We start from the raw sequence: 24,069 nt of genomic DNA, 5'->3' as shown, positions 1-24,069 counted from the left end.
CGGTGGCAGCTGGTCTTTGAATTCAAATAGTTCGGTATAATTGTGAAAGTCATTTCCCCAGAATAGCTTAATAATTGGAGATACAAAACTGGAGCCCCACTGAGGAATAGACTTTCCTGCTCAGCAGGTCGATCTTCTTCATCGCCCTGTCTGGGAGAGCAGATTTCTGTGGCTGCTGGCAGGCCTGCTGTGCTGCTGTGGACCACCAGGGAGTTGGGAAGTTAGTGGGTAAACAAAGTCTGCTACTTAGCAGGGACAAAGTACCTCCTCTCTGCCCTCTTGGGAGTGGGAGCCACAGGAGACGGGAGTGTGCGAAGCTAAGAACATGAAGGGACAGGGGTTCTGACTCCATCCATGAGGCGTAAGAGGGAACTGGAGTAACATCGACCCGCATGACCTATTATAGTCTCAGCTACAAACAGAAAGGGACACACATGCGGGTCAACTGACACTGCTAGGAAAGCATTCCGGCTCCAGCGTATGGCACGCACACACCCCCATGTTTGGAATCCATATAGGGGTCATCACTTGAAGAAATAAGTATTTTCTAGATTCACACACACTGATTTTGCTGAAATATTTTTATCTGTTTATATCCATTTAGCACTGTAGAAGTATTCCCAGATGAGCCTTACCTGAAGCCATGGAGTGGCAAGTCTGCTTTGGACACTTACTGCCATGAAAATTGAAAACATTATACAGGCAGTCCTCGGACTTACGACACAATTTGTTCCTTACAATTGCGTCATAAGTCAGAACGTCGGAACTCAGAACCGCAAGTATCGTCAACTCGAAACCTACAGTCATAAGTCGAATCACAGTGTCAATGTAGAAGTGTCGTAAGTGCCATTCATAACTCAAACATTGTAAAGTCGAGGACTGCCTGTACTGGTATAATGAGAGGATGTAAACTGGTAAGCAAAACAACGCTAAATGGCAAAGAGTAACACTGCCTAATTTTGTCATCTGTATGTAACAGTCACATATTTGAATGCTAAAACCTTGAATACAGTACAGATTTAAAAAAATTAATCCGTCTAGATTTTGTATTAAATGCAGGCTTGATAATAGTCACAAGCAACAAACAATTGTGTATGCGCCACTCTCCAAAACTAATCTAAGTACATTTTGGAGTTTACTACAATGTAAACTCGTTTTTCTCTAGACAGAATCTCAATACTTCTGCTGGTTCCTAAGGTAGTCCACAGGAATGAGGTTTTACAAGCTCCCTTTTTCCAACTCAATATTATTGTGATGAGGTTCAGATTTTGAAATCCAGTCTGAATTTGCCATTTTGTGTAACACAGTGTATTTGTTTTTAAATCCAAAGAATGTCAACACTACCAGATTTCCAAACAGATAACAAAAATAAAAAATACAGAAATTACCAAAACAAAAATAAATAAATAACTTAAGGATATGTATACCAATTGAGTTACATATAATTCTAAGTGGAAAAGACTTTTCCTATGTTTAGCAGAAGTGTTCGTAATTTATATAATCTGGCTCTTTTGAACAATCAATCTGCACATTCAAATGATCATAATCAACGTTAGATATTACTCCATCCAACTCTTTAAAAATAAATAAGCAGTTGTAGCCTGCCATTTTCTGACACCCGGAAAATGATGTTCAACTCCATTTTAGTATGGCTATAAAACTTTTCCTTTTGTTAGTTTATTTATGCTGACCCCACACGCAGCAAAAAGTAGTGCTATAAAAACGTGAATTTCACACATTACCAAGAAATCCATCTGAAATGTAAAAGTGATCTGACTGCAGGTCCAAATGAAACAAATGATAGTCCAGTTATTTCCTCACTACTGAAGTGCATTACCAGTTATTTTGTAAAGGGATTTAACTATACATTTTTTTTAGACAGAATGCTCAGATGTAGTTTTGTAAGTTTGTTTATATTTTAAAACAATGATAAAATGCATTTTCTCTTAGCTAAGGCCTGAGTTCACATTTCTTCTGCAACAGCCAATGATATCTGAAACATGACTTTGCTCTTTTAAATGATCGCTACATGTAGAAAAACATTCAATGGATTTTCAATATTAATCTAGGTCAGGGATCGGCAACTTTCTGCACGTGGCCCACCAGGATAAGCCACCTGGCGGACTGGGCCGGTTTGTATAACTGCCGCGTCCGCGGGTTCGGCCGATCGCGGCTCCCACTGGCCGCAGTTCGCCGTTCCAGGCCTATGGGGGCTGCAGGAAGCAGCGCGGGCCAAGGGATGTGCTGGGGATGGGAAAGGATGGGGGCCAAAGACAACACCACAAGGAGATGACCTTCATTATGGACAGCTGTTCTCATCTCAGTAGCTAATTAGATGGGTTTATGCAAAATCTAGATTTCCAAGCACAAGGTAAATTCTTTTCACATATTAAAAAAAAGTCAGAGGCAATAAATTCCAGACTCCTATGTAGACTCAGGCTGTATCATATGGATGAGTGCTGGATGGCATTCCAGCGAGACATCTGGTTAAGTACTGATAACATCATACCATGTGAATCCCAGTCATACTGTTAGGGAAGGAAATTTAAGGGGGAAAACAGAGTCTTCAAGCACTTATGAAATGCAAGTTCATTGCACTGAATTTTATACTTATACTTAGTGATTTGGGAATGTTGAAACATCTTCATCCTACATAAAGAGTTCTGTAGTTCATATTTAAATCAGATGGGAAGGTTTTACCACATCACCACCTCCCTAAACAAACGTTTACAACCTTCCAAATCCATTAGTGAAAATCAAATCCAGAGTAATGACACAGTGCAACAACTTGTAAGGATTAATATCTGAAGAGGTAGAAGATTAAGTGCTCCTACAGGGATTAACCCTTATGGTAAAAGCATGAGCTGTGTAAAAGCATATTTTAAGATTAGTTTCTGAAATACAATAGGTATTAACAGCTCAGTCTCTTCTCCCTTTCTATGAAAAACTTCAGATGCTAGGAAGGATATTGGTAAAACGGTAACTCACATCAGGAAACTTGTAAACTTACTTTAGATTTTGATATCCTTTTCATTAGGCTGTCAATTAATTGCAGTTAACACAAAAAAATTAATCATGATTTTAAAAATTGTGATTAATTGCATTTTTAATAGCGCTGTTAAAAATAGAATACCAATTGAAATGTATTAAGTATTTTGGATACTTTTCTACATTTTCAAACACATTGATTTCAATTACAACACAGAATACAAAGTGTACAGTGCTCACTTTACATTATTTTTATTACAAATATTTGCACTGTAAAAATGATAAACAAAAGAAACAGTATTTTTCAATTTACCTCATACAATTACTGTAGTCAATCTCTTTATCGTGAAAGTGCAACTTACAAATGTAGATTTTTTTGTTACATAACTGCACTCAAAAACAAACCAATGTAAAACTTTAGAGCCTACAAGTCCACTCAGTCCTACTTCTTGTTCAGCCAATTGCTCAAACAAGTTTGTTTACATTTACGGGAGATAATGTTGTCCGCTTATTTACAAATGTCACCTGAAAGTGAGAACAGGGGTTCACATGGCACTTTTTTAGCCGACATTGCAATGTATTTACGTGCCAGGTATGCTAAACATTCATATGCTCCTTCATGCTTCAGCTCTATTTGACCTGCATTCTGCCATATATTGTGTCTTATGGCAGTCTCGGATGACAACCCAGCACATGTTGTTCGATTTAAGAACACTTTCACTGCAGATCTGACAAAACACAAAAAGGTACCAATTTGGGATTTCTAAAGATAGCTACAGCACGAGACCCAAGATTTAAGAATATGAAGTGTCTTCTAAAATCTGAGAGTGACGAGCTGGAGAGGATGCTTTCAGAAGTCTTAAAAGAGCAACACTCCAATGTGGAAACTACAGAACCCGAACCACCAAAAAAGAAAATCAACTTTCTGGTGGTGTCATCTGACTCAGATGATGAAAATGAACATGCATCAGTCTGCACTGCTTTAGATCGTTATTGAGCAGAACCAGTCATCAGCATGGACATACATCCTCTAAAATGGTGGGAAAAGCATGAAGGAACATATGAATCTTTACCACAACTGGCACAAATATCTTGCGATGTTGGCTTCAAAAGTGCCAAGCGAACACCTGTTCTCACTTTCATGTGACATTATAAACACCAAGCAGGCAGCACTATCTCCCATAAATGTAAACAAATTGTTTGTCTAAGCAATTGGCTGAACAAGAAGTAGGACTAAGTGGACTTCCAGGCTCTGAAGTTTTACATTTTTTAAATTTTCAAATAGAGGTTTTTTGTATATAATGTTACATTTATAAGTTGCACTTTCACAATAAAGAGATTGCACTACAGTACTTGTATTACTGAATTAAAAAATATTGTTTCTTTTGTTTCTTTTTTAGTGCAAATATTTGTAATAAAAATAAATATATAAAGTGAGCATTGTACACTTTTATTCTGTGTTGTAAGTGAAATCAATATATTAGAAAATGTAGAAAACGTCCAAATATATTTAAATGGTATATATTATTCTTTACTGGCACGATTAATTGCACAATTAATCGTGATAAAAAAAATTAATTACTTGACAGCCTTACTTTTCATTAAAAAAAAAAAAAAAAAAAAAAAAAAAAAAACCACCACAGATTCCATAATCTATATTATGGCAATAGATCTGGCATTATAAGAGGGAAGAAATACCAAAATGGAAAAATCTTTAAAAATACTTACTGAAGTCGCCAGTAAGAAACACTGCTTCTGCCCCTGGAGCCCACTCTTTGCAATATAGTCCACCATCCACAAGTTGATTGACTCCAAATGTTTTGTAACTTTTTGAAAATGTATCAAGGCCGCCTTCATTTTCTTCAATGTTCTTCAATCGGTCATGAAACACGGTATACCTTTCAAACAACAACATTAAATATATTTTAGAAAATTTAGCCATCTTATTTATAGTAGGTACTCAGATCAACACAGGACAATTTCTTATCTTAATGCATATACAGGTGTATTTTTGATTAGGCAGAGTACAGTGGCGTTTCCTCAGACTATGGTACTATACATCCCTTTATGTATTAAAAAGAATAGCAGATATTTACTTCATGCACTTGAACTTATCTTGCCAATATTTTGATACAGCACAAGGTTTACAGTACAAAAAAGCCAGCCTCACTTCCCCCTACAGTAGGGGTAGTCAATAGGTGGATGGTGGTCCAAATCCGACCACCAGATGCTTTTGAATGGACCCAAAAACTTATTTAAATTATTTTCTCTGGGAACCTTGACAAAAAATAATTGACTACCCCAGCCTACAGTTTTTTCACTTTACAGGAACAGTCTGTGGTTTAAGCCTACACACTGAAATTTGTGATTGACAGCCCAGAAGTCATAAGGTTATTAAACAACAAAAGGAGGACTTCACTCACACTAAGCAGCCCAGCAATTTTCCTCATGTGGCCTATAACCAATAGCATATAGACTCATAGACTCATAGACTTTAAGGTCAGAAGGGACCAATATGGTCATCTAGTCTGACCTCCCGCATGATGCAGGCCACAAAAGCTGACTCACCCACAACAGAATCTTCCAGCCTGCGACCCCTGCCCTATGCTGCGGAGGAAGGCGAAAAACCTCCAGGGCCTCTGCCAATCTACCCTGGAGGAAAATTCCTTCCCGACCCCAAATATGGCGATCAGCAGAACCCCGAGCATACAGGCAAGATTCTACAGCCGGACCCTCATTTTACCTGCGATGGCCCGTTAATGCCTGTTTGACTAAAATCACATTATCCCATCAAACCATTCCCTCCATAAACTTATCAAGCCTAATCTTGAAGCCAGAGAGGTCCTTCGCCCCCACCGTTTCCCTCGGAAGGCTGTTCCAAAATTTTACCCCTCTGACGGTTAGAAACCTTCGTCTAATTTCAAGCCTAAACTTCCCCACGGCCAGTTTATATCCATTCGTTCTCGTATCCACATTACTACTAAGCTGAAATAATTCCTCTCCCTCCTTGGTATTAATCCCTTTGATATATTTAAAGAGAGCAATCATATCCCCCCTCAGCCTTCTTTTGGTTAGGCTAAACAAACCGAGCTCCTCGAGTCTCCTTTCATAGGAAAGGTTTTCCATTCCTCGGATCATCCTAGTGGCCCTTCTCTGTACCCGTTCCAGTTTGAGTTCATCCTTTTTAAACATAGGAGACCAGAGCTGCACACAGTACTCCAAATGAGGTCTCACCAGCGCCTTGTATAACGGAAGCAGCACCTCCCTGTCCCTACTAGAAATACCTCGCCTAACGCATCCCAAGATCGCATTAGCTTTTTTCACAGCCACGTCACATTGCCGACTCATAGTCATCCTGCGATCAACCAGGACTCCGAGGTCCTTCTCCTCCTCCGTCACTTCCAACCTATGCGTCCCTAACTTATAACTAAAATTCTTGTTAGTCATCCCTAAATGCATCACCTTACACTTCCCACTATTAAATCTCATCCTATTATTGTTACTCCAATTTACAAGGTCATCCAAGTCTCCCTGCAAAATATCCCGATCCTTCTCCGAATTGGCAATACCTCCCAACTTTGTGTCATCCGCAAACTTTATCAGCCCACTCCTACATTCGGTTCCGAGGTCAGTAACGAATAGATTAAATAAAATTGGACCTAAAACCGAACCTTGAGGAACCCCACTGGTGACCTCCCTCCAACCCGACAGTTCCCCTTTCAGTACTACCCGCTGCAGTCTCCCCTTTAACCAGTTCTTTATCCACCTCTGGATTTTCATATCGATCCCCATCTTTTCTAATTTAACCAGTAATTCCTCGTGCGGCACAGTATCAAACGCTTTACTAAAATCTAGGTAAATTAGATCCACCGCATTTCCTTTATCTAGAAGGTCTGTTACTTTCTCAAAAAAGGAGATCAAGTTGGTTTGGCACGATCTTCCTTTCGTAAACCCACGTTGTAATTTGTCCCAATTGCCATTCACCTCAAGGTCCTTAACTACTTTTTCCTTCAAAAATTTTTCCAAGACCTTGCATACTACAGAAGTTAAACTAACAGGCCTGTAGTTACCCGGGTCACTTTTTATCCCCTTCTTGAAAATAGGAACCACATTAGCTATTTTCCAGTCCATCGGTACCTCCCCCGAGTTTACAGATTTATTAAAAATTATTGCCAAGGGGCTTGCAATTTCTCGCGCCAGCTCCTTCAATATTCTAGGATGAAGATCATCCGGTCCACCCGATTTAGTCCCATTTAGCTGGTCAAGTTTGGCTTCCACCTCTGATACTTTAATGTCAATTGCCCCTCCTTTATTCCCCTCTGTCCCGCTCCCTCTATTCCTAAGCCCTTCATTAGCCTTATTAAACACCGATGCAAAATATTCATTTAGATATTGTGCCATGCTTAGATTGTCCTTAATCTCCACTCCATCTGCAAGCTTCAGATATCCTATAGGTTTGAACATTTCTACTGCAAGTATTGTAAATACAATAGGATCTTAATTAAGCTTAGCATCCCACAGGTCATGGCCAGCAGCAGTGCAAGACATAGGCAAGGGCCTTTTAATACGAGAAATATTTGAGAGCTACTGGACAAAGAAATAGTACTAGGTGAGTTATGCAAGTTATGTGAACTTTGAACTTTGTTCAATTGCTCCAAGTAGTCGCACTGAAGACTAGTAATGCCACAATACCATTAACGTCCCAGCCTTGAAGTGATCATTTTGATCTTGGTGGCAAATTCTGTCACCCTTACCCTGAATAGTCTCACTGTTTTAGGAGGTAAGAGATCAAGTGTGAATAAGAGCAACAGAATCAGGCCCTTAAAACTTGAAATAGTTCTCACATGGATTGCAACCACTTAGCAAACTACCACCCATCTGAATACTATGGTGTGTGGGGGAAGGCTAACAAGTCCAAAAATAATCAGACAAGCCTATTACACTGCTCTACAGCCAAAATGCTTCTGAAATAAATGTAGTCAAACTTCACTAATTCTGGGTCACTGAGAACGAAAATGATGCTTACAATTGTTGATTGGCTCTAGTTTTCAAGATATGCTATTGGGTCAGTATATACGACCCTTGACTTGGGAATGGCGGAGGATAAGTGAGTTATAAAGGGAAGGGATCTCAATTTAAACCAGAAATGACTAAAATACATCTTTGACTGGATCTATGAATAAATCTATGACTGGGTTTGGACAGTACTTGCTTTTTAGGCAAAACAATGAATGATGCAATCTGAAGCTGGTATTGCGTCATACATGATATGAATTGCATCATGTTATTCCTAGAAGTCATGGATGATGCAATCATAACGAAGCTTACATCTCTCTGCTGAACAAATTGCCCTATATCAGCTCTAGAAATCATACAGTGTCATGCTCTCTTATTTGTCAGTGTTTGATTTTTCAAAGGGACACATTTCTGTTTAGCCAAAGTGAGCAGAGATGCCTCGTACTTGTGTGAACAGTGCAGATAACTTCTGCTATGTTTGTGGTGAAGTGACTTTTGCATCCCAAAAGCGCAGTATAACCACTATGGTTAAGAAAGCCTATCACCTTTATTTTGGCTGCAAAATTGGAGATCAGGACAAGAGGTGGGCCCCACACATATGCTGCAACACTTGTGCAACAAATCTTCGCCAGTGGTTGAACAGGAAAAGGAAATCTATGCCTTTTGCAGTGCCAATGATTTGGAGAGAGCCAACAGATCATACCAGCAATTGTTACTTCTGCATGGTGCCTCCAGTTGGGAAAGGTGTGTCAAAGAAGAAAAAGTGGACTGTGCATTATCCAAACATTCCATCAGCTATACGCCCAGTACCCCACGGAGAAGGACTGCCAGTTCCTGATTCACCAGAATCATTCTCACTTGAGTCAGACGAGGAAGAGGAAGAGGATGAAACTTCTGGTCCTGAACCATCAATGTCACAGGACCCACATTTTCTCCCATCCTCCTCCTCTGAACCACACCTCATAACACAAAGTGAACTGAATGACCTTGGTAGGGATTTGGAAGTACCCAAGAGTAAGGCAGAGCTGTTGGGCTCCAGACTACAGCAGTGGAATTTCCTGGCAGGTGATGTTAGGGTTTCCATGTTCCGTGACCGTCAAAAGGATCTTTTCCCATTCTTCTTCATGGAAGGTGAGCTTGTAGCCTGCAACAACATCGATGGTGTGATGGCAGCCCTCAACATCGTTCACGATCCAGATGAGTGGAGACTGTTCATTGATTCATCGAAGACGAGTCTTAAAGCTGTTTTACTGCATAATGGCAATGTTTTGCCATCAATTCTAGTTGGTCATGCAGTCCATATGAAGGAAACCTATGACAACATGAAACAACTTTTGAGGTGCATAAACTATGACCAACATCAGTGGCAGCTTTGTGGCGATTTGAAGGTTGTTGCTCTCTTGCTTGGTCTGCAGACTGGATACACAAAGTACTGCTGTTTTCTCTGTGAATGGGATAGTCGTGCAAGAGATTCCCACTACATCAAGAAAGATTGGCCACTCCGACAGTCATTGGAGCCTGGGAGGAAAAAAGTGTTCAGCATCCACCACTTGTTGAATCAAGGAAGATTTTGTTACCACCCTTACACATCAAGCTGGGTCTGATGAAGAACTTTGTGAAGGCCATTGACAAAACATAAGCAGCTTTCAAGTACCTCTGTGGAAAATTTCCAAGGTTAAGTGAAGCTAAGGTAAAGGAAGGTGTCTTTGTTGGTCCTCAGATTCGTGAACTTCTTCGAGATGATGCATTTGACCATGCACTGCGTGGCAAGGAAAAGACGGCATGGAAAGCCTTCCAGTTAGTGGCAATAAATTTTCTCGGAAACAACAAGGCAGACAACTACAGGTTGTTGGTGGAAAACCTCCTCAAGGCATACAAAAGCCTTGGTTGCAACATGTCACTAAAGATACATTTTTTGCACTCTCATCTAGATTTTTTTCCACCGAACTGCGGAGCAGTGAGCGACGAGCACGGCGAGCGATTTCACCAGGACGTTGCAACAACGGAGAAACGCTATCAGGGCAAATGGAGCCCATCAATGCTTGCAGAGTATTGCTGGACAGTGACAAGAGATGCTCCATTTAATGAATACAAGAGACAAGCCAAGAAGCGCCGAGTAGACACTGAATAGGACTAAACTATGTACAGAATAGTTTTTTGCCTTTTGTTTCATAATAAATTTTATTTATATAACCCTTTTGCTGATTTTTAAAGTGTTACATAAACAGGACAGGTGAAATATTATCATGTAAAGCAACCATAAACACATGAAAAGACCTAGGTTTACAATTTATGATTAAAACTCTACTATCTACACAATATACATAGACATAAAATGTAAAAACTTAAATATCTTAGAAACAGTAGCCAATCAGTTGTTTTAATTGTCGTATTTGACTTCAGCACATCAAAATACATAATAAATAGCACATTTTATCTCTGAAGCAGACGACTTCTCAAAAATTGTAGACCAGTGTTATATGTTGAAACTTGTATCATTTTTAGGAGAAGATAAAGATTTCATGACTATCTAACCGCAAAATGGTCTACTCATCTGCCAAATTGCAATTTACTGTGTTATCTACAAAACTAAAATGCCAGAAATATGCTGCCTCCAAAATTTACTTATGCCAGTACACTTAAAGCTACACCCCCACCCCCCAACTACCCCCTCCAAAATAATTTTAAGGTACTATTTTTTTTTCTTTGATAGCAAGGGAAAAATAGAGAATGGCAGCACTGTGGTATAATACTGAGTTATTAAAGATATCCACTTTGAAGAGTCATTCATTCAAAAGGGACCATCAATCATAGTGACAACTAAGATATTACACCTTCAAGAAATGTCAACATCTGGACACCATTATGAGATTAATTTAAAGTTTTGGTTCAGAACTGGTCTCTTCAGTGGCAGAGAATTTGTGATAGAAAGGTTCAAGATGTCCCATTTGTTGGTTATTTCAATTGAAACAGGCTTATTTATATTAATGTTTACAGAGAGTTTTATTATTTTCTTAAGATTAATCTCCCCAACAGCTTTTATTATGAAGACAGATATTCACTGTGAAACCACTGTGACTCAAAAGAGGGAAGCCCCAGGATATAGTAAACAATATACTCATACCTCCCTAATGCCCATCCCCTAGTATCACTTCTGTAAATTTGCTCATGGGTGTCATGCCTCAAAATTGAGTCATGATTCCTGCGCCATCTAAGATCAATTTCATTTATAGTGCTATAGACAGCACAATGTGTCTTACAAGCCTCTGAATATAAAGATGTCATTTTCAAGAAAAAATGTACAACAGTTGATTTTTAACAATTTTATTTGCATGCATTACATATGTCAAACACAAGCGTAGAAAAGATTTATAAAAAAAAAATTAAGAGAAAGGTTAAACACACCAGCAAAGAGCAACTCACTGAAACCTGCCTCAAAAGTTCAACATCTGACATTTGGCAAGATTATTCCATTATCAACAGGATCTCCTTGCAAGTGGAAGGAGCATTCCATTGGTTATAGATATTATATACTGCGTTATAAATTTCTAGTTTGCTATACAACAACATACTGAATGTGCCACACTGCAGTCTTAAGCCACACAGAAACAAACCCCAAGAGAGCTGTATGCAACATTGTTTTTAAATAATACTGCAGTAGCACCCAGCGGCCCTCAGACCCGCTATAATGCATATGAACTTAATGAGGCAGTCCCCTAAGGTCAGTTGGAGTTTTATCATTGACTTTAAATAGACCCAGGATTTCATTTCAAGGGTGTGTGTGTGTGTGTATATATATATATATATACACACACACACATACACACACACATACATACATACACACACACACACGCAACAGAAAAAACAGTTATCTACCTAACAATGGTTACTGTTGGTGTTCGAGAGGCGTTGCTCATCTCCAGTCCATGCTAGGTGTGCGCGCGCCTGGAGATTTTTGCCTTAGCGGTACCTGTGGGGATGGCTGTGGTGCCCTCTGGAGTGCCATGCTCATGCGGCATCATCACCCCCTCTGTTCCTTCTTGCCGACAACTCCGACAGAGGGGCAGGAGGATGGGTAATGGAATGGACATGAGCAAAACATCTAAGAACAGTTATGAAAGGTAGGTAACCGTTTTTTCTTCTTCGAGTGATTGCTCATGTTGATTCCATTCTAGAAGACTCACAAGCAGAATCAACAGAGGTGTGCTCGCAGTTCACAGTCTCGCAGCATGCAGCATTGCTTTGCCAAAGCCAGCATCGTCTCAAGCCTGCTGGGTCAACGCATAGTGTGACGCGAACGTGTGGACGGACGACCAGGTCGCAGCCCAACAGATCTCTTTGATCGGCACCTGAGCCAGGAAGGCAGCTGACAATGCCTGTGCCCTAGTCGACTGAGCTGTCACGATCGCTGGCAGGGGCACCCTTGCCAGCTCGTAGCAGTAGCTGATACAGGCCGAGATCCAAGACGAGATTCTCTGGGCTGACACTAGGCAACCTTTCATCTGGTCAGCTACAGCAACAAACAACTGTGTTGACCTATGGAACAGCTTTGTTCTATCAATGTAGAAGGCCAGCGCCCATCTGACGTTCAAGCTATGCAGCCTGCACTCCTCATCCATTGCATGAGGCTTTGGACAAAGGACTGGTAAGTAAATGTCTTGACCAGTGTGGAACTGGGAGACGACCTTGGGCAGAAAGGCGGGGTGCAGACACAGCTGGACCTTGTCCTTGTAGAAGACTGTCTAGGGTGGCTCTGATGTGAGCACCCTAATCTCGGACACCCTACGGGCCGAGGTTATAACAACCAAGAAAGAGACGTTCCAGGAGAGAATCAGGAGGGAGCAGGAAGCCAAGGGTTCGAAGGGGGAGGTCATCTAGTCCAACCACCTGCTCAAAGAAGGACCAATCCCCAGGCAGATTTTTGCCCCAGATCCCTAAATGGCCCCCTCAAGGATTGAGCTCACACCCCTGGGTTTAGCAGGCCAATGCTGGTCTCCGACATGCGGGTAAAGGCGCTCCAAACCCTTCAGGAAATGCCCCATCATGGGATGGACGAAGACCGACCGGCCTCAAAGCGGAGGATGGAACATCAAAATGGCCTCCAGGTCTACCTTGATTGAAGATAGTGACTGACCCTGGTGCTCAAGGTGCAGTAAATAGTCCAGTATGTCCTGCAGCAGGGCCTCATCCATGTGAATGTGTTGGTCCATGGCCCAACACATGAACAGCTTCCACTTTGCCACATATATTGCCCTGGTGGACGGTTTTCTGCTACCAAGCAAAACCTGCTGGACATCAGTGGAACAGCCCCGTTCGTCCGCACTGAGCCACACAGCAGCCAAGCTGTCAAGTGCAGCAAATTCAGGTGCAAGTGCAGCAGGTTGCAGTGGTTCTATGACAGCAGATCTGGCTGATGAGGTAGCTGCAGCAGAGTGGTTGCTGAGAGACTCAGCAGCATGCCGAACCAGTGGTGACAAGGCTACGCTGGGGCTATGAGGATGACCATTGCTTTGTCTTGAGCAAGACTCTGTGGATTAACGGCACCGGCAGGAAGGCGTACATCAACACTCCCGACGACAGAATGAGGAATGTGTCCAACAAGGAGCCCTTGTCCCTGCCCTGCAGAGAATAGAACACGTGGCACTTCCTGTTCTGTCTGGACACAAACAGGTCCACCTGCGGAGACTCCCACCTGTGAAAGATTAGGGTGACCACCTCTGGATGGAGCGACAATTTGTGGTGAGATGAGAAGTCCTGCTGAGGTGATCTGCCATGACATTCTTGGCTCCGGGAAAGTGGGCAGCTACCAGATGAATGGCAGGTCTCAGACAAGTCCCAGAGGCTGAGCACTTCCCAACAAAGGGCCAGTGATCTGACTCTGACCTGCCTGTTGATGTAGTACATTGTAGCTGTATTGTCCATCAGGATCTGCATCACCCTGCCCTTCAGGTGGGGCAAGAACACCTGGCAGGCCTGGCAAACCGCTCTGAGCTCCCTGACGTTGATATGAAGGGCAAGATCGCTGTGTAGCCAGCGACCCTGGGTGTTGAGCTCACCAAGATGGGCTCTCCAGCCCAGGTCCGATGCAGCCGAAACCAGGGTAACTGACGGAGATGGGATCACAAAGGGAACCCCTTGTAGCACCAACTCTGGATCCAGCCACCAGTCTAAGGATGAGAGGATGCAGCTTGGCACCATGACTACCCTGTCCAAGGCGTGCCTGCTGGGGATATAGACCAAGGCCAACTATGCCTGAAAAGGTCACAGGCACATGTGGGCTGTGGTAAGAGAACGGCTCTTCATGTGGGCAATCAAGTCAGACACGGCCTGGAAGCATGCTTCCAGAAGGAAGGCCCTGGCTCACGTGGAGTCGAGAACTGCTCCAATAAACTCTATGTGCTGGATTGGCGCTAATGAGGACTTTACGGTGTTTTACAGGCCCAGATCACTGCAGATGGATCACACCAGGTCGATGCTCCGTTTGATCTGCTCTGGGAGCCAAAGACAAGCCAAAGGGTAACGCCGTGAACTGGAAGTGACGCCCGACCACTATAAAGCACAAAAAATGCCTGTGGCCTGGGAATATAGAGACATGAAAGTAAGCGTCCTTTAAGCCGAGAGCGGCATACCAGTCCCCCGGATCCAGGGAAGGGATGATGGAGGCCAGGGAGACCATGTGGAACTTCAACTTCTTGAGACCACACAGGTCCAAGCTGGGCCTGAGGCCCCCTTTGGCCTTTGGGATTAGGAAGCAGCAGGAGTAGAATCCTCTTCTTTCCATGTCGCCAGGAACTTCTTCCACAGCCCCCAAGCTCAGGAGCGTCTTTATCTCCTGAATGAGGAACTGCTCATGAGAAGGGTCCCTGAAGAGGGATGGGAAAATGGGGCTTGAGGGGCAGGAAGGAGGGGCAGCCAGGAAGTGCAGGGTATAGCCCTGGGCCACTATGTCCACGACCCAGTGGTCTGACAAACCACGACCCAGCCGAGCGGTAGGGGGAAAGGCGGTTGAGGAAAAGGCGGGTAGGATCTGGTCAACTGACTAGAGCGTCACTCTCAGGCGCACCCTCAAAACGATCACTTCTGGCCCCCTGGGTGTTTGGCTACCTCAGGCTCGGTTGGCGAGCGGGAGGAAGAAGGGCAATGACGACTAAAACTAGCGTCCCTTCTCCTCGTAGGTCCCTGATCAGGCTGCTAGGGTCTTGGCAGCGGCGGTGGTCGGAAGGGCTTCCTGGCTGATTGTGGCATGTGCATGCCCAACAAGTGAAGGGTAACCCTAGTGTCCTTCAACCCGTGCAGCTTGTCATCCATTTGGTCCGAGAACAGACCAACTCCATCAAAGGGGAGGTCCTGGATCGAGGCCTGCATCTCCTGGGAGAGGCCTGCAGTCTGGAGCCAGGAACAATGTCACATGACCACCGTCAATGCAACCACCCTTGCTACCAAGTCCACCACGTCCCATGCCATTTGCAGGGAGCATCTGGACGCCGCCGTGCCCTTCTCCACCAGCATGCCAAACTCTTGGGCCAAACCCTGAGGGAGGGATTCCTGGAGGTTTTTGAGACTGGCGCAGAGATTAAAATTGTACCAGCCCAGCAGGGCCTGATGATTCGCCACCCAAAATTGTTGGCTGACAGTAGAATAAATCTTTCTCCCAAATAAATCAAGTTTCTTAGCATCCTTGTTTTTGGCAGTCTAGGAAGTGGGGACCTGCTTGTCTTTTTCATTGGCTGCAGAGACAAAAGGCTAGTGAACACCTCAGCCAGCTGTCTATGGGATCAAAGGGACCATCATCTGATTAAGTGGCCACTCTTCCATTGAGGGGGGAAGGAGGCGCAAATCTATATTTTGACAAAGAAGCAGGTCCCTGGCCACACAGACTGTCTCTTGAACATCGGTTGGAGATGATTCTTGCACAAGAGAAAGGGGTATAAGAGGAGAGGGCAGACACCCCAAATCATATCTCCCTTGCTCTCTACTCATGGTATTATCAACAGCCGAGGAACAAAGAAAGCAGCATTGGACTAGGAGGGAGATCCTGACTGAAAGAGTTCCTGCAGTTTTACTGGCTGAACCACGTGGGGAGAGAGGCCTTTGCTTTGTATTCGCTTAGCTTGTTAAGTTAAGTGTTAATCACATTTTACCTTTTATTTCCTTGTAACCAATTCTGACTTGTATGCCTCATTACTGGTCACAATCTCCCTTTCCATATTTAATACATGTGTTTCTTCGTTTAAGTTAAATCAGTGTGTTTGGATTGAAATGTTTGGGAAATCCATTTGGGATAACTAGATTTGTACATATTTTCTGCTAATAAATGACAGACTTTACATGAGCTTGCATCATCCAGGAGGGTGGAGGCCAGTACAAGATGCACATTTTTGTTGGAAAGTCTGGGACTTTGTTTACTGGTGTTGCTCTGTTATGTAATTAATGAGTGTCTGCACTCATACAAGATAGCTGGGAGTGATTTACATGCTGGAGGCTGTGTGAGATCAGGCCAGGAGTGGTTACTCTCACAGCAAAGCAGGGTAAAAGGCAGCCCAGATTGGAGCATTGAGGGGACATAGCTATCTGTAAGTCCAGATTGTACCCTGGGTAATGTCACAAATGCTCACTAGCAAGACCTCTCAGCTTTCCCTTTTCAAATAAATTCAGTAGTAACCCTCAAACACACCTCATTACCCAAAATAAAAACAAAGTGTTAGCACAACATCCAAATTCACTACTAAAAATGTTTTGCAATATAAAATAATTCTAACAAGTAAGTTATTCCAGAATTCTCACTCCAACATATTAGCCCTCCATCCCCACTCCGTCATGGTTTTTCAGCAGGATTTGAACTCAACCTTCATCTCCCCAGCACAGACTTCTTCAACCTGCTACTGCTATCAGTGAAGTGGAAGGGGGAAAGTAGGATGCCTGCCTCTGATGATCAGGCCACAGACGGAGACACCATACTTGACTCAGGTAGATAACCATTTGTTACCCAAGATGTCAGCTATGAGGATTCCTGGGTTCTGTTCCTGACTCTACTGGTTATAGACAGCATAGACACACAATCTCCTTGAGTTATACACAGGAATTGAATCCAGGATCTCTAGATCCTAAAGCACTAGCCTCTATCACTTGAGCTAAAGGATCACATCCATGGAGGTACTAGGAGATTCATAAACCTCTATATCTCACTGACCTAGTCTCTAGAGAGGGACAAAGAGAATGCTGTTAGTGTTACAGAAGCACATGGATTTAGACTGCTTCCAAAAGCCAGCACGGCAGAGTGGGAGAGACATAAGAACGGCCATACTGAGTCAGACCAAAGGTGCATCTAGCCCTGTATCCTGTCTTCTGACAGCAGCCAATGCCAGCTGCTCCAGAGGGAATGAACAGAACACCTACTCATCAAGTGATCCATCCCGTCACCCATTCTCAGCTTCTAGCATCCCATCTCTGCTTGCAGTGACCAACCTTCCGGATATCATCTGCAAAATGAGTTAAAGGTAATTGCCTGCCCCTAAGGGAGGGGTATGTGCTTGGTTAATAAGGGCCGTGAAGTGCACAGAAGTACTGAAGGCTGTCAGTAGAAGATCTGGGAATAGAACCCATGGACCTTTTGGCTTGTAGCTCAGAGTATCTATTTGAGAAATGGCCACTCATGCTCTCATGTTACCACTTGTGCAAGAAAGTGAGAAATGCATAAGAGACGTGCAACACTTCTTAGGTCTGTTCCTGCTCCTGTTGTAAACCCTACTATATCAGGTCAAAACCAGATTGATATTGAAAGGAAAAAATTAGATATGATGCCTATGTTAGAGCATGGCAAAAAAGCGGGATGAGGGTGTACCCATCCACCAGTTCATTGCAAAGGGATTTACAACAGCAACAAAAAGCCTGTGGAGCACTCCTCCAAGCCATTGAAATGCAATGTACTGTTGACACTCCTTTACCATTGTAGTAACAGTTCACCTATTTTGGTCACTTACGTCTAGCCTTTACTACACTTTGCCATATTTGCTGAAAGGTTTGCATTTGTATTAAATAGCCACTTTATTCCTTTTAGTCTCTACTTGTTCTTTCCCCATTTTACTCACTCTTCAAGTCCTATTCAATTCAGCTTATATATTTTAGAATAGGTGAACTAACATTTGTGCAGGAGTGTAACGTATAAAGTGAACAGAAAAGATTAATTTTCAAATAACTTGCTTTAGAAGCACCAAAGGTCAATGGCTGACTTTACACAGATCAGCCCATCGGAGGAGCCTGTCACTTTGCTTTTCTGATAGTTTAAAAAATGAACATTTCACTCATTTCTGCAATGATCCAAGGATGTCTATGTGTGGGTGAATGTGTCCTTTCCCTATAAGTTCAAGCTGCACTATTAAAGTCACTCCATATGCAAATACTTCATCTTTCCCTCTTCTTTGAGCTATTCATTGGAATGCCATGGAACCCGTGGTGGTTTAACATTACATTCATCCCTCCATTGATCACCAGCAGACAGCATCAATCTGGAATCAAAGTTAAAAGTTCAACATTTGCATATATAGGAATGGGTATGTTTTATTTACTTTAGGCGTCCCGATGTCCCTTTTATGTTTTCAAATTCCAGTACATCATTTGTCATTTTCAATTGTTTAAATGAGGTACAAGGCCTTGTGAGCGCTTATGGAAATTAATGTTTAGTGTACAGTAAATCAGAATGGAAGCCTTGCATGGGGCACAGTTAATTAGGTCAAATTTGCGAGTATGTGATAACTGTAAAAGTCGTCTTCTCCAGAAAACACAGCCTTGTAGTATCCCACTATAACGAACTGAAATTATTCTACATTTCCTCAGTAGTGCAGTTAGATTTCTTTCAAATCCTGATCAGAAAAACTAATATATGAAGCATTTGAACTTCTGGACGCTGATAGTTATGTTTGTTGATGAGTACAACCATCTGTTTAATTAAGATTTGTTTCTACTTTATAGGATAATCTTTGCCCCACAGGTCAAACAGCTGAAATTAGTCTTCTATACAGTCAGGACTACTAGAAAGGAAAGACTGGATGGAAATAGCTAAATCCTGTATATAAAGTCAGAGGCATCTTAGTGCCTATTTCTGCAGCAGAAAGATACATGTCTATCCTAATTTTAATACATTACTTGCATAGCAGTTAATTTGCTTACATCTAAAATGAATGTAATGTCTTTATTGTCCCCCTATATACACAATTTAAACTATCCCTACCGTCACTTCAGCCTTCAAGGTTTATTATGCCTTTCACCTTGAGGGAGTGTCTGCGGCTTCTTCAGCAGGTACAATCTCTCATTAGTACAAACAGAGCAGGTCAACAAAAGCCTATGGCGGGGCTAAGCAGAAGCTGTATTTTAATTACCTTTCTTACCTCCATTAAAAGTAGGGGAAATGTTTACTGCATTCTCCCCATCTCCAAACCAGTAACTAAGTCTGCAGTAATAATGGGAGATACAAACTGGACACAATGTTGAAAGTTAGACAAATGAATTCATTTATACTATGGATAACTAATGAGCAATTATTTGTTCTGCCTAAAGTTCTCCATACAGATCTGATTTTTTTTTTTTTTAAGTAAATAAAAAATGCAATAACATGCAAGTCCCAGCACTGAAATACCTCTTAATTTCCACAAATATGATGAAAAGAATCCAGAGTACTCGGAAAGATTAAATGATAATTATAAAGTTTTTCTTGACATTTCCAGTCAGCAGCTGCTAATTCTGGTAGAGATGTAAATACTAATAAGCAATTAAATCTAATAAGTAAACAGTCTATTTTAATAATATTTCAGCAAGCAAACCATTGCTAACTTTAAAATGCTGGCACAGTGTTTTCTTAAACATGGAGGAAATTAGTTAAAACTGTAACCCTTTGCCTATTTTATTTTCTCAAATATTTTACTATATTAATGACTGTACTGACAGTAATTCGGCAGTCAGTGCATCTTGCAAGTTTTTTCCAGTTGCTTAACATTCAACATCCACACTGTTAATTCAGAACTAAAAGGTGAAAGTGAAAGTGATTAGAAAAAGATTTAAATACTGATTGTTTTTTTCATAGGTCATTTCACTGATTTTTCTGATCAGATTCCAGTATTTGAGAGCTGAGTTACAAATATTTAAATATTTACCCTTCCCTAATATCAATTTATTTCTACCAGAAGCCTAGAGAACTAGTTATTAAGGCACCAATCCTGCAAAAATACATGCACATAAACAACCCCATTTGCTTCAATGCGGCTACTCACCTGTGTAAATCTTTGCAGGATCAGTGCCTAAGAAGCATCTCTAGCGATCTGAGAGATATGTTGGGATATCAAGTATTCCATTTGAAAAATGACAACTAAACTTGGTAAAATAGTGCTCTGAGTCAATTTCAACATAAAGTTATTCTGCATTTATTTTTCACGGTAATCAGAGTAGTTAGACTACATTTTTCATTTACAGCAGTCAAAAATAGAGTTTAAGCTATCATTTTATATACTTTGCTAGTACATACTGGCTCAATTTAAGTATGTAATATTTCCTGTTTAATCCATTGTTGTATAAAGATATTTTCCTACAAACGTTTTAAGTTGAAGAGCAGCTATTTCACTCAATGCTCATTGTTTCAATATATCTGTTTAACATCTAAATTGTAGATGGATTGCATACTGAAACAGGGTTTTGTTTTGTTTTGGGTTGTTTTTTTTTTGCTATAAACATTCTCTTCTCTTTAGTGATTACCATGGCAGGGTTTTGATTTTTTTTTGGGGGGGGGGGGGGGAATAAACATAACTACAGAGAAACCACATCATATTTGAGGAGAATGCTGTAGAAAATGTAAAAAGATTTCTTTCTAGAAATCAGTAGACTAAGACTGTGTTAGCTCACGTTTGATATTACACAAGAGAAAATAAACTGAAAGGTCATCTCAACAGTTACAGCGTTGCCCTTTTCCAAGGTAATCAGCAGAGCATGTAGCAAAGACGTGAACACAAGCGTGACTGCAAAGACAGTAGCTGATAAAGAGGCATGCAGCCAAAAGTACATGGGACAAAATACTACACTTCCATTGCCAATTGAGGAGTGTGGCCAATTGAAGAGTGTGGCATTGGTAATTCTGATTTATTACTTTAATTTAAAATTGTGTTCTTGTTAAACATTCAAGTTTTCATATTGCCAAAAGACACCAGAATGTTTAATACTAACATTAATTACATACCTAGGTAAACTGAAAGAGCAATATAGTTATTAATTTGTTTGCAATGTTGAGACAATACAGTCATTAAAATTAATTTATCTAGTTTACTATGCATGTTTACTGTAACTATACAAGCTCCTTTTGGAATTCAACAGGGTTTAAATTAAGGACTAGATGGTAAACCTTTTCCATATTAAAATAAGCAGCTTAGTTCCTTCTCAGCACAGAATACTTATTGCTGGAATCTTCCACACAGACTTCTGAATCATATTAAAATAAGCTTTAAAAGCAAAAATAATTCAGAGTCAACCATCTTAAAAGTTTTATTTACTTGAAGTATTTTAAATGGAGCTGTAAGTCGTAACATATCAATTCCCAGTTGAGTCCACTGTCAACTATTGCTAAAGGACTTATTTTGTATTAACAGATATCAAGGTTGAGTCTGGAAAAAAAATAAACTCAACAAGTCCCACAGCAACAATACTGACAGCTACAAAGTCCGAATCAAAACTCAGACTAAAATAATAGCTGCACTCAGGCTTTGGGAAAAAACAGGGACAATGTTGATCACTTCTGAAGAGCTTTTTTGGTTGGCCAGCCCTACTATTCCATAAAGTTTAAGACTTTCTTTACACATTGACAAGGATAAGGAACCCAAGTATCAAGGGAATGGCAATGGGCACTATTTATAAAACTTTCTTAAAATATTTTTGGTATGATTCAGCACACCCCTACAGATTGTTAAGGATCAAAGTTCTGCACATAGTGACGTTGGTCCACAGCAGTTTATTTCTACCGCATTTAATTTTAGTTGGTTGCACTGTGGAATGTGATCTTTAAATGGCCTTTATTAGTTTGTCACAGCAGTGAACATAAGAAGCCATCTGTTTCTTCTCAAATTTGGACTCCAAGTGTGCTCTATCAGTTTGGCTTCAGTTTTCTTGTTAATTCTGCAAGTAATGTTATCTTAAAGGAGCACAATAATATGCTGAATAGGATTTACCTTTCTACATCGATACAGAGCACAATAAGCTTTATACAAAAATCTTAATTCCCTACCAAAAGGGGGATGGGGGGACATCATCCTACAATGTCAGAATTTCATTCCTTGCCAACTTCTCCCAAATCAACAGGATGTTGACTGGCACTGCTGGTTATGTTAACCATGCATCCATCTTTTGAAGGAACGTTACCCAAACTTATTCCACTGTTTAACAAAATACACTATTGCTAAAGAGAGAGAACAATGAAGCAGCAATAGCTGCTCCAGCTTCACTATGAATTTCCATAATAAGCCGACTTCAGGTCCCTCTAGAATTCATCAGACCACTATCTGGTCTTTGAAAAGAGCCAGTACCAGTTACTTAGAGGGAGAGGCAAGAAACCCTGTTGCTGTGATAAAAGTCTGTCCATGGGTGGGGGGAGAGAAGAGTTTCTTCCCAACTTCTCTCCATCAGTAGTTGGCCTCTGCCCTGAAGTATGAGTGTTTATATTCCCAATACTTTTTGGTTGTCTAGTGTAACTGTGGATGTTCGTTATTCATACAAAACAAATAATCCTTTAAACCCTACTAAACTCAACCTCATTTACATTTGCAATGAGTTCCAAAGATTTATTATATATGATGTACAAATATTTCATTTTATGTGCTTTAAATTTGTTGCCTTTCATTTTAATTGAATCCCCCCTTGTCGTATTACAGGGAAGAGTAAATAGCATCCAATTTACTTCCTCTATACTGTTCTTTTATTATACTTCTCACTTTCCCTCTTATTAACCTGCTTGCCAATAAACTTTCCACTCATCCTATGGAAATTTTTGCAAGTCTTTAATCATTCGTTACACACTTCTGGATCACTATCTTTTTGCTTTAATATGACCAAAACTGCTCAGTTTTCCAGGCAAGTCCATATAATGCCATTATATTTCCAACAATAGTTTTCTACCCCATTCCTTACACATTCTAACATTTTAGGATATTCACTAACACTGCACTTTGGACAAAGTTTGTCTACGCTCTAGACAGCTCAAGTAAACTCAGTTCTTCCAACCTCCCAAATGCGACTGACTTTACATTTTAGAACCCAGTATTTTGTATGGAGTTGTCCATATTATTTCTTCCAGAATAGAGTCTCTTGTATTTGTTTGCACTGAATTTCATCCGTTATCATAGTGTCCATTCGCATACTTTTGTTAAATATGAAGTCTTCTAACCTGACTAAATTGTGTCATCTGCAAATCTTGCCCCTTCAATATTAATCCCATTTCCAGATTAAGGTTATATTAGAATGCTGGTCCTTGCACCGATTTTGAGGCTTGCCACTGTTAACCTTGTGCCATGTTGAAAACTGACCATTTATTCCTTCTCAAACATTTCCTAGTCTTGATAAAAAATATTACTTCTCACTCCCTCACTACTTAATTTTCTTAGAAGCCTTGTGAAAAATAAATTTGTCATTCCAACTAAATTACAACTGTGGCTGTGACCTAAATTCCCTGTAAACTGAGCGGCTGGGCAGTCACCCAGCAGGCTATCAAGTGCCATGCAGTTCAGGTGTCCCTCCCCCCACTGCCATGTGCTGCCTCTGCCTTGGAGCTGCTCCCAGGAGCCTCCTGCTTACTGTGCAGAGTGTGGGAGGGTGCTGATGTCAGTATGTCCCCTCCCCCTGACCCTGTACCCCATCTCCACAGAGTGGGGTGGGGGGAAAACACAGCAGGGCTCAGGATGGAGAGAGCTTGCTGGCAGCTGCTGCTGTGTCTGAACTTACTGATCTACTTAAAAGGGCAGCGTACTTAAAGTGGCATCAGCGTATTTAAACAGGCAATGCACATCTGTCTCTCTCACACACACACACACACACATT

General features: G+C 41.3%; 1 protein-coding gene across 1 annotated transcript in view; it reads right to left on the bottom strand.

Moving 5' to 3' along the window:
* The window catches only part of GBE1 (1,4-alpha-glucan branching enzyme 1), a 296,161-nt gene that overhangs the window by 203,074 nt on the left and 69,018 nt on the right, over positions 1-24,069 (bottom strand). Inside the window, exon 2 of the mRNA XM_065399789.1 lies at positions 4,717-4,886. Coding sequence (XP_065255861.1) covers positions 4,717-4,886 — 170 coding nt within the window. The remainder of the gene's footprint in view (positions 1-4,716; positions 4,887-24,069) is intronic.

The sequence above is a fragment of the Emys orbicularis genome, chromosome 1 (assembly GCF_028017835.1).
Source record: "Emys orbicularis isolate rEmyOrb1 chromosome 1, rEmyOrb1.hap1, whole genome shotgun sequence".
NCBI classification, from domain to species: Eukaryota; Metazoa; Chordata; order Testudines; family Emydidae; genus Emys; species Emys orbicularis.
This window is presented reverse-complemented; position numbering and strand designations above follow the sequence as displayed.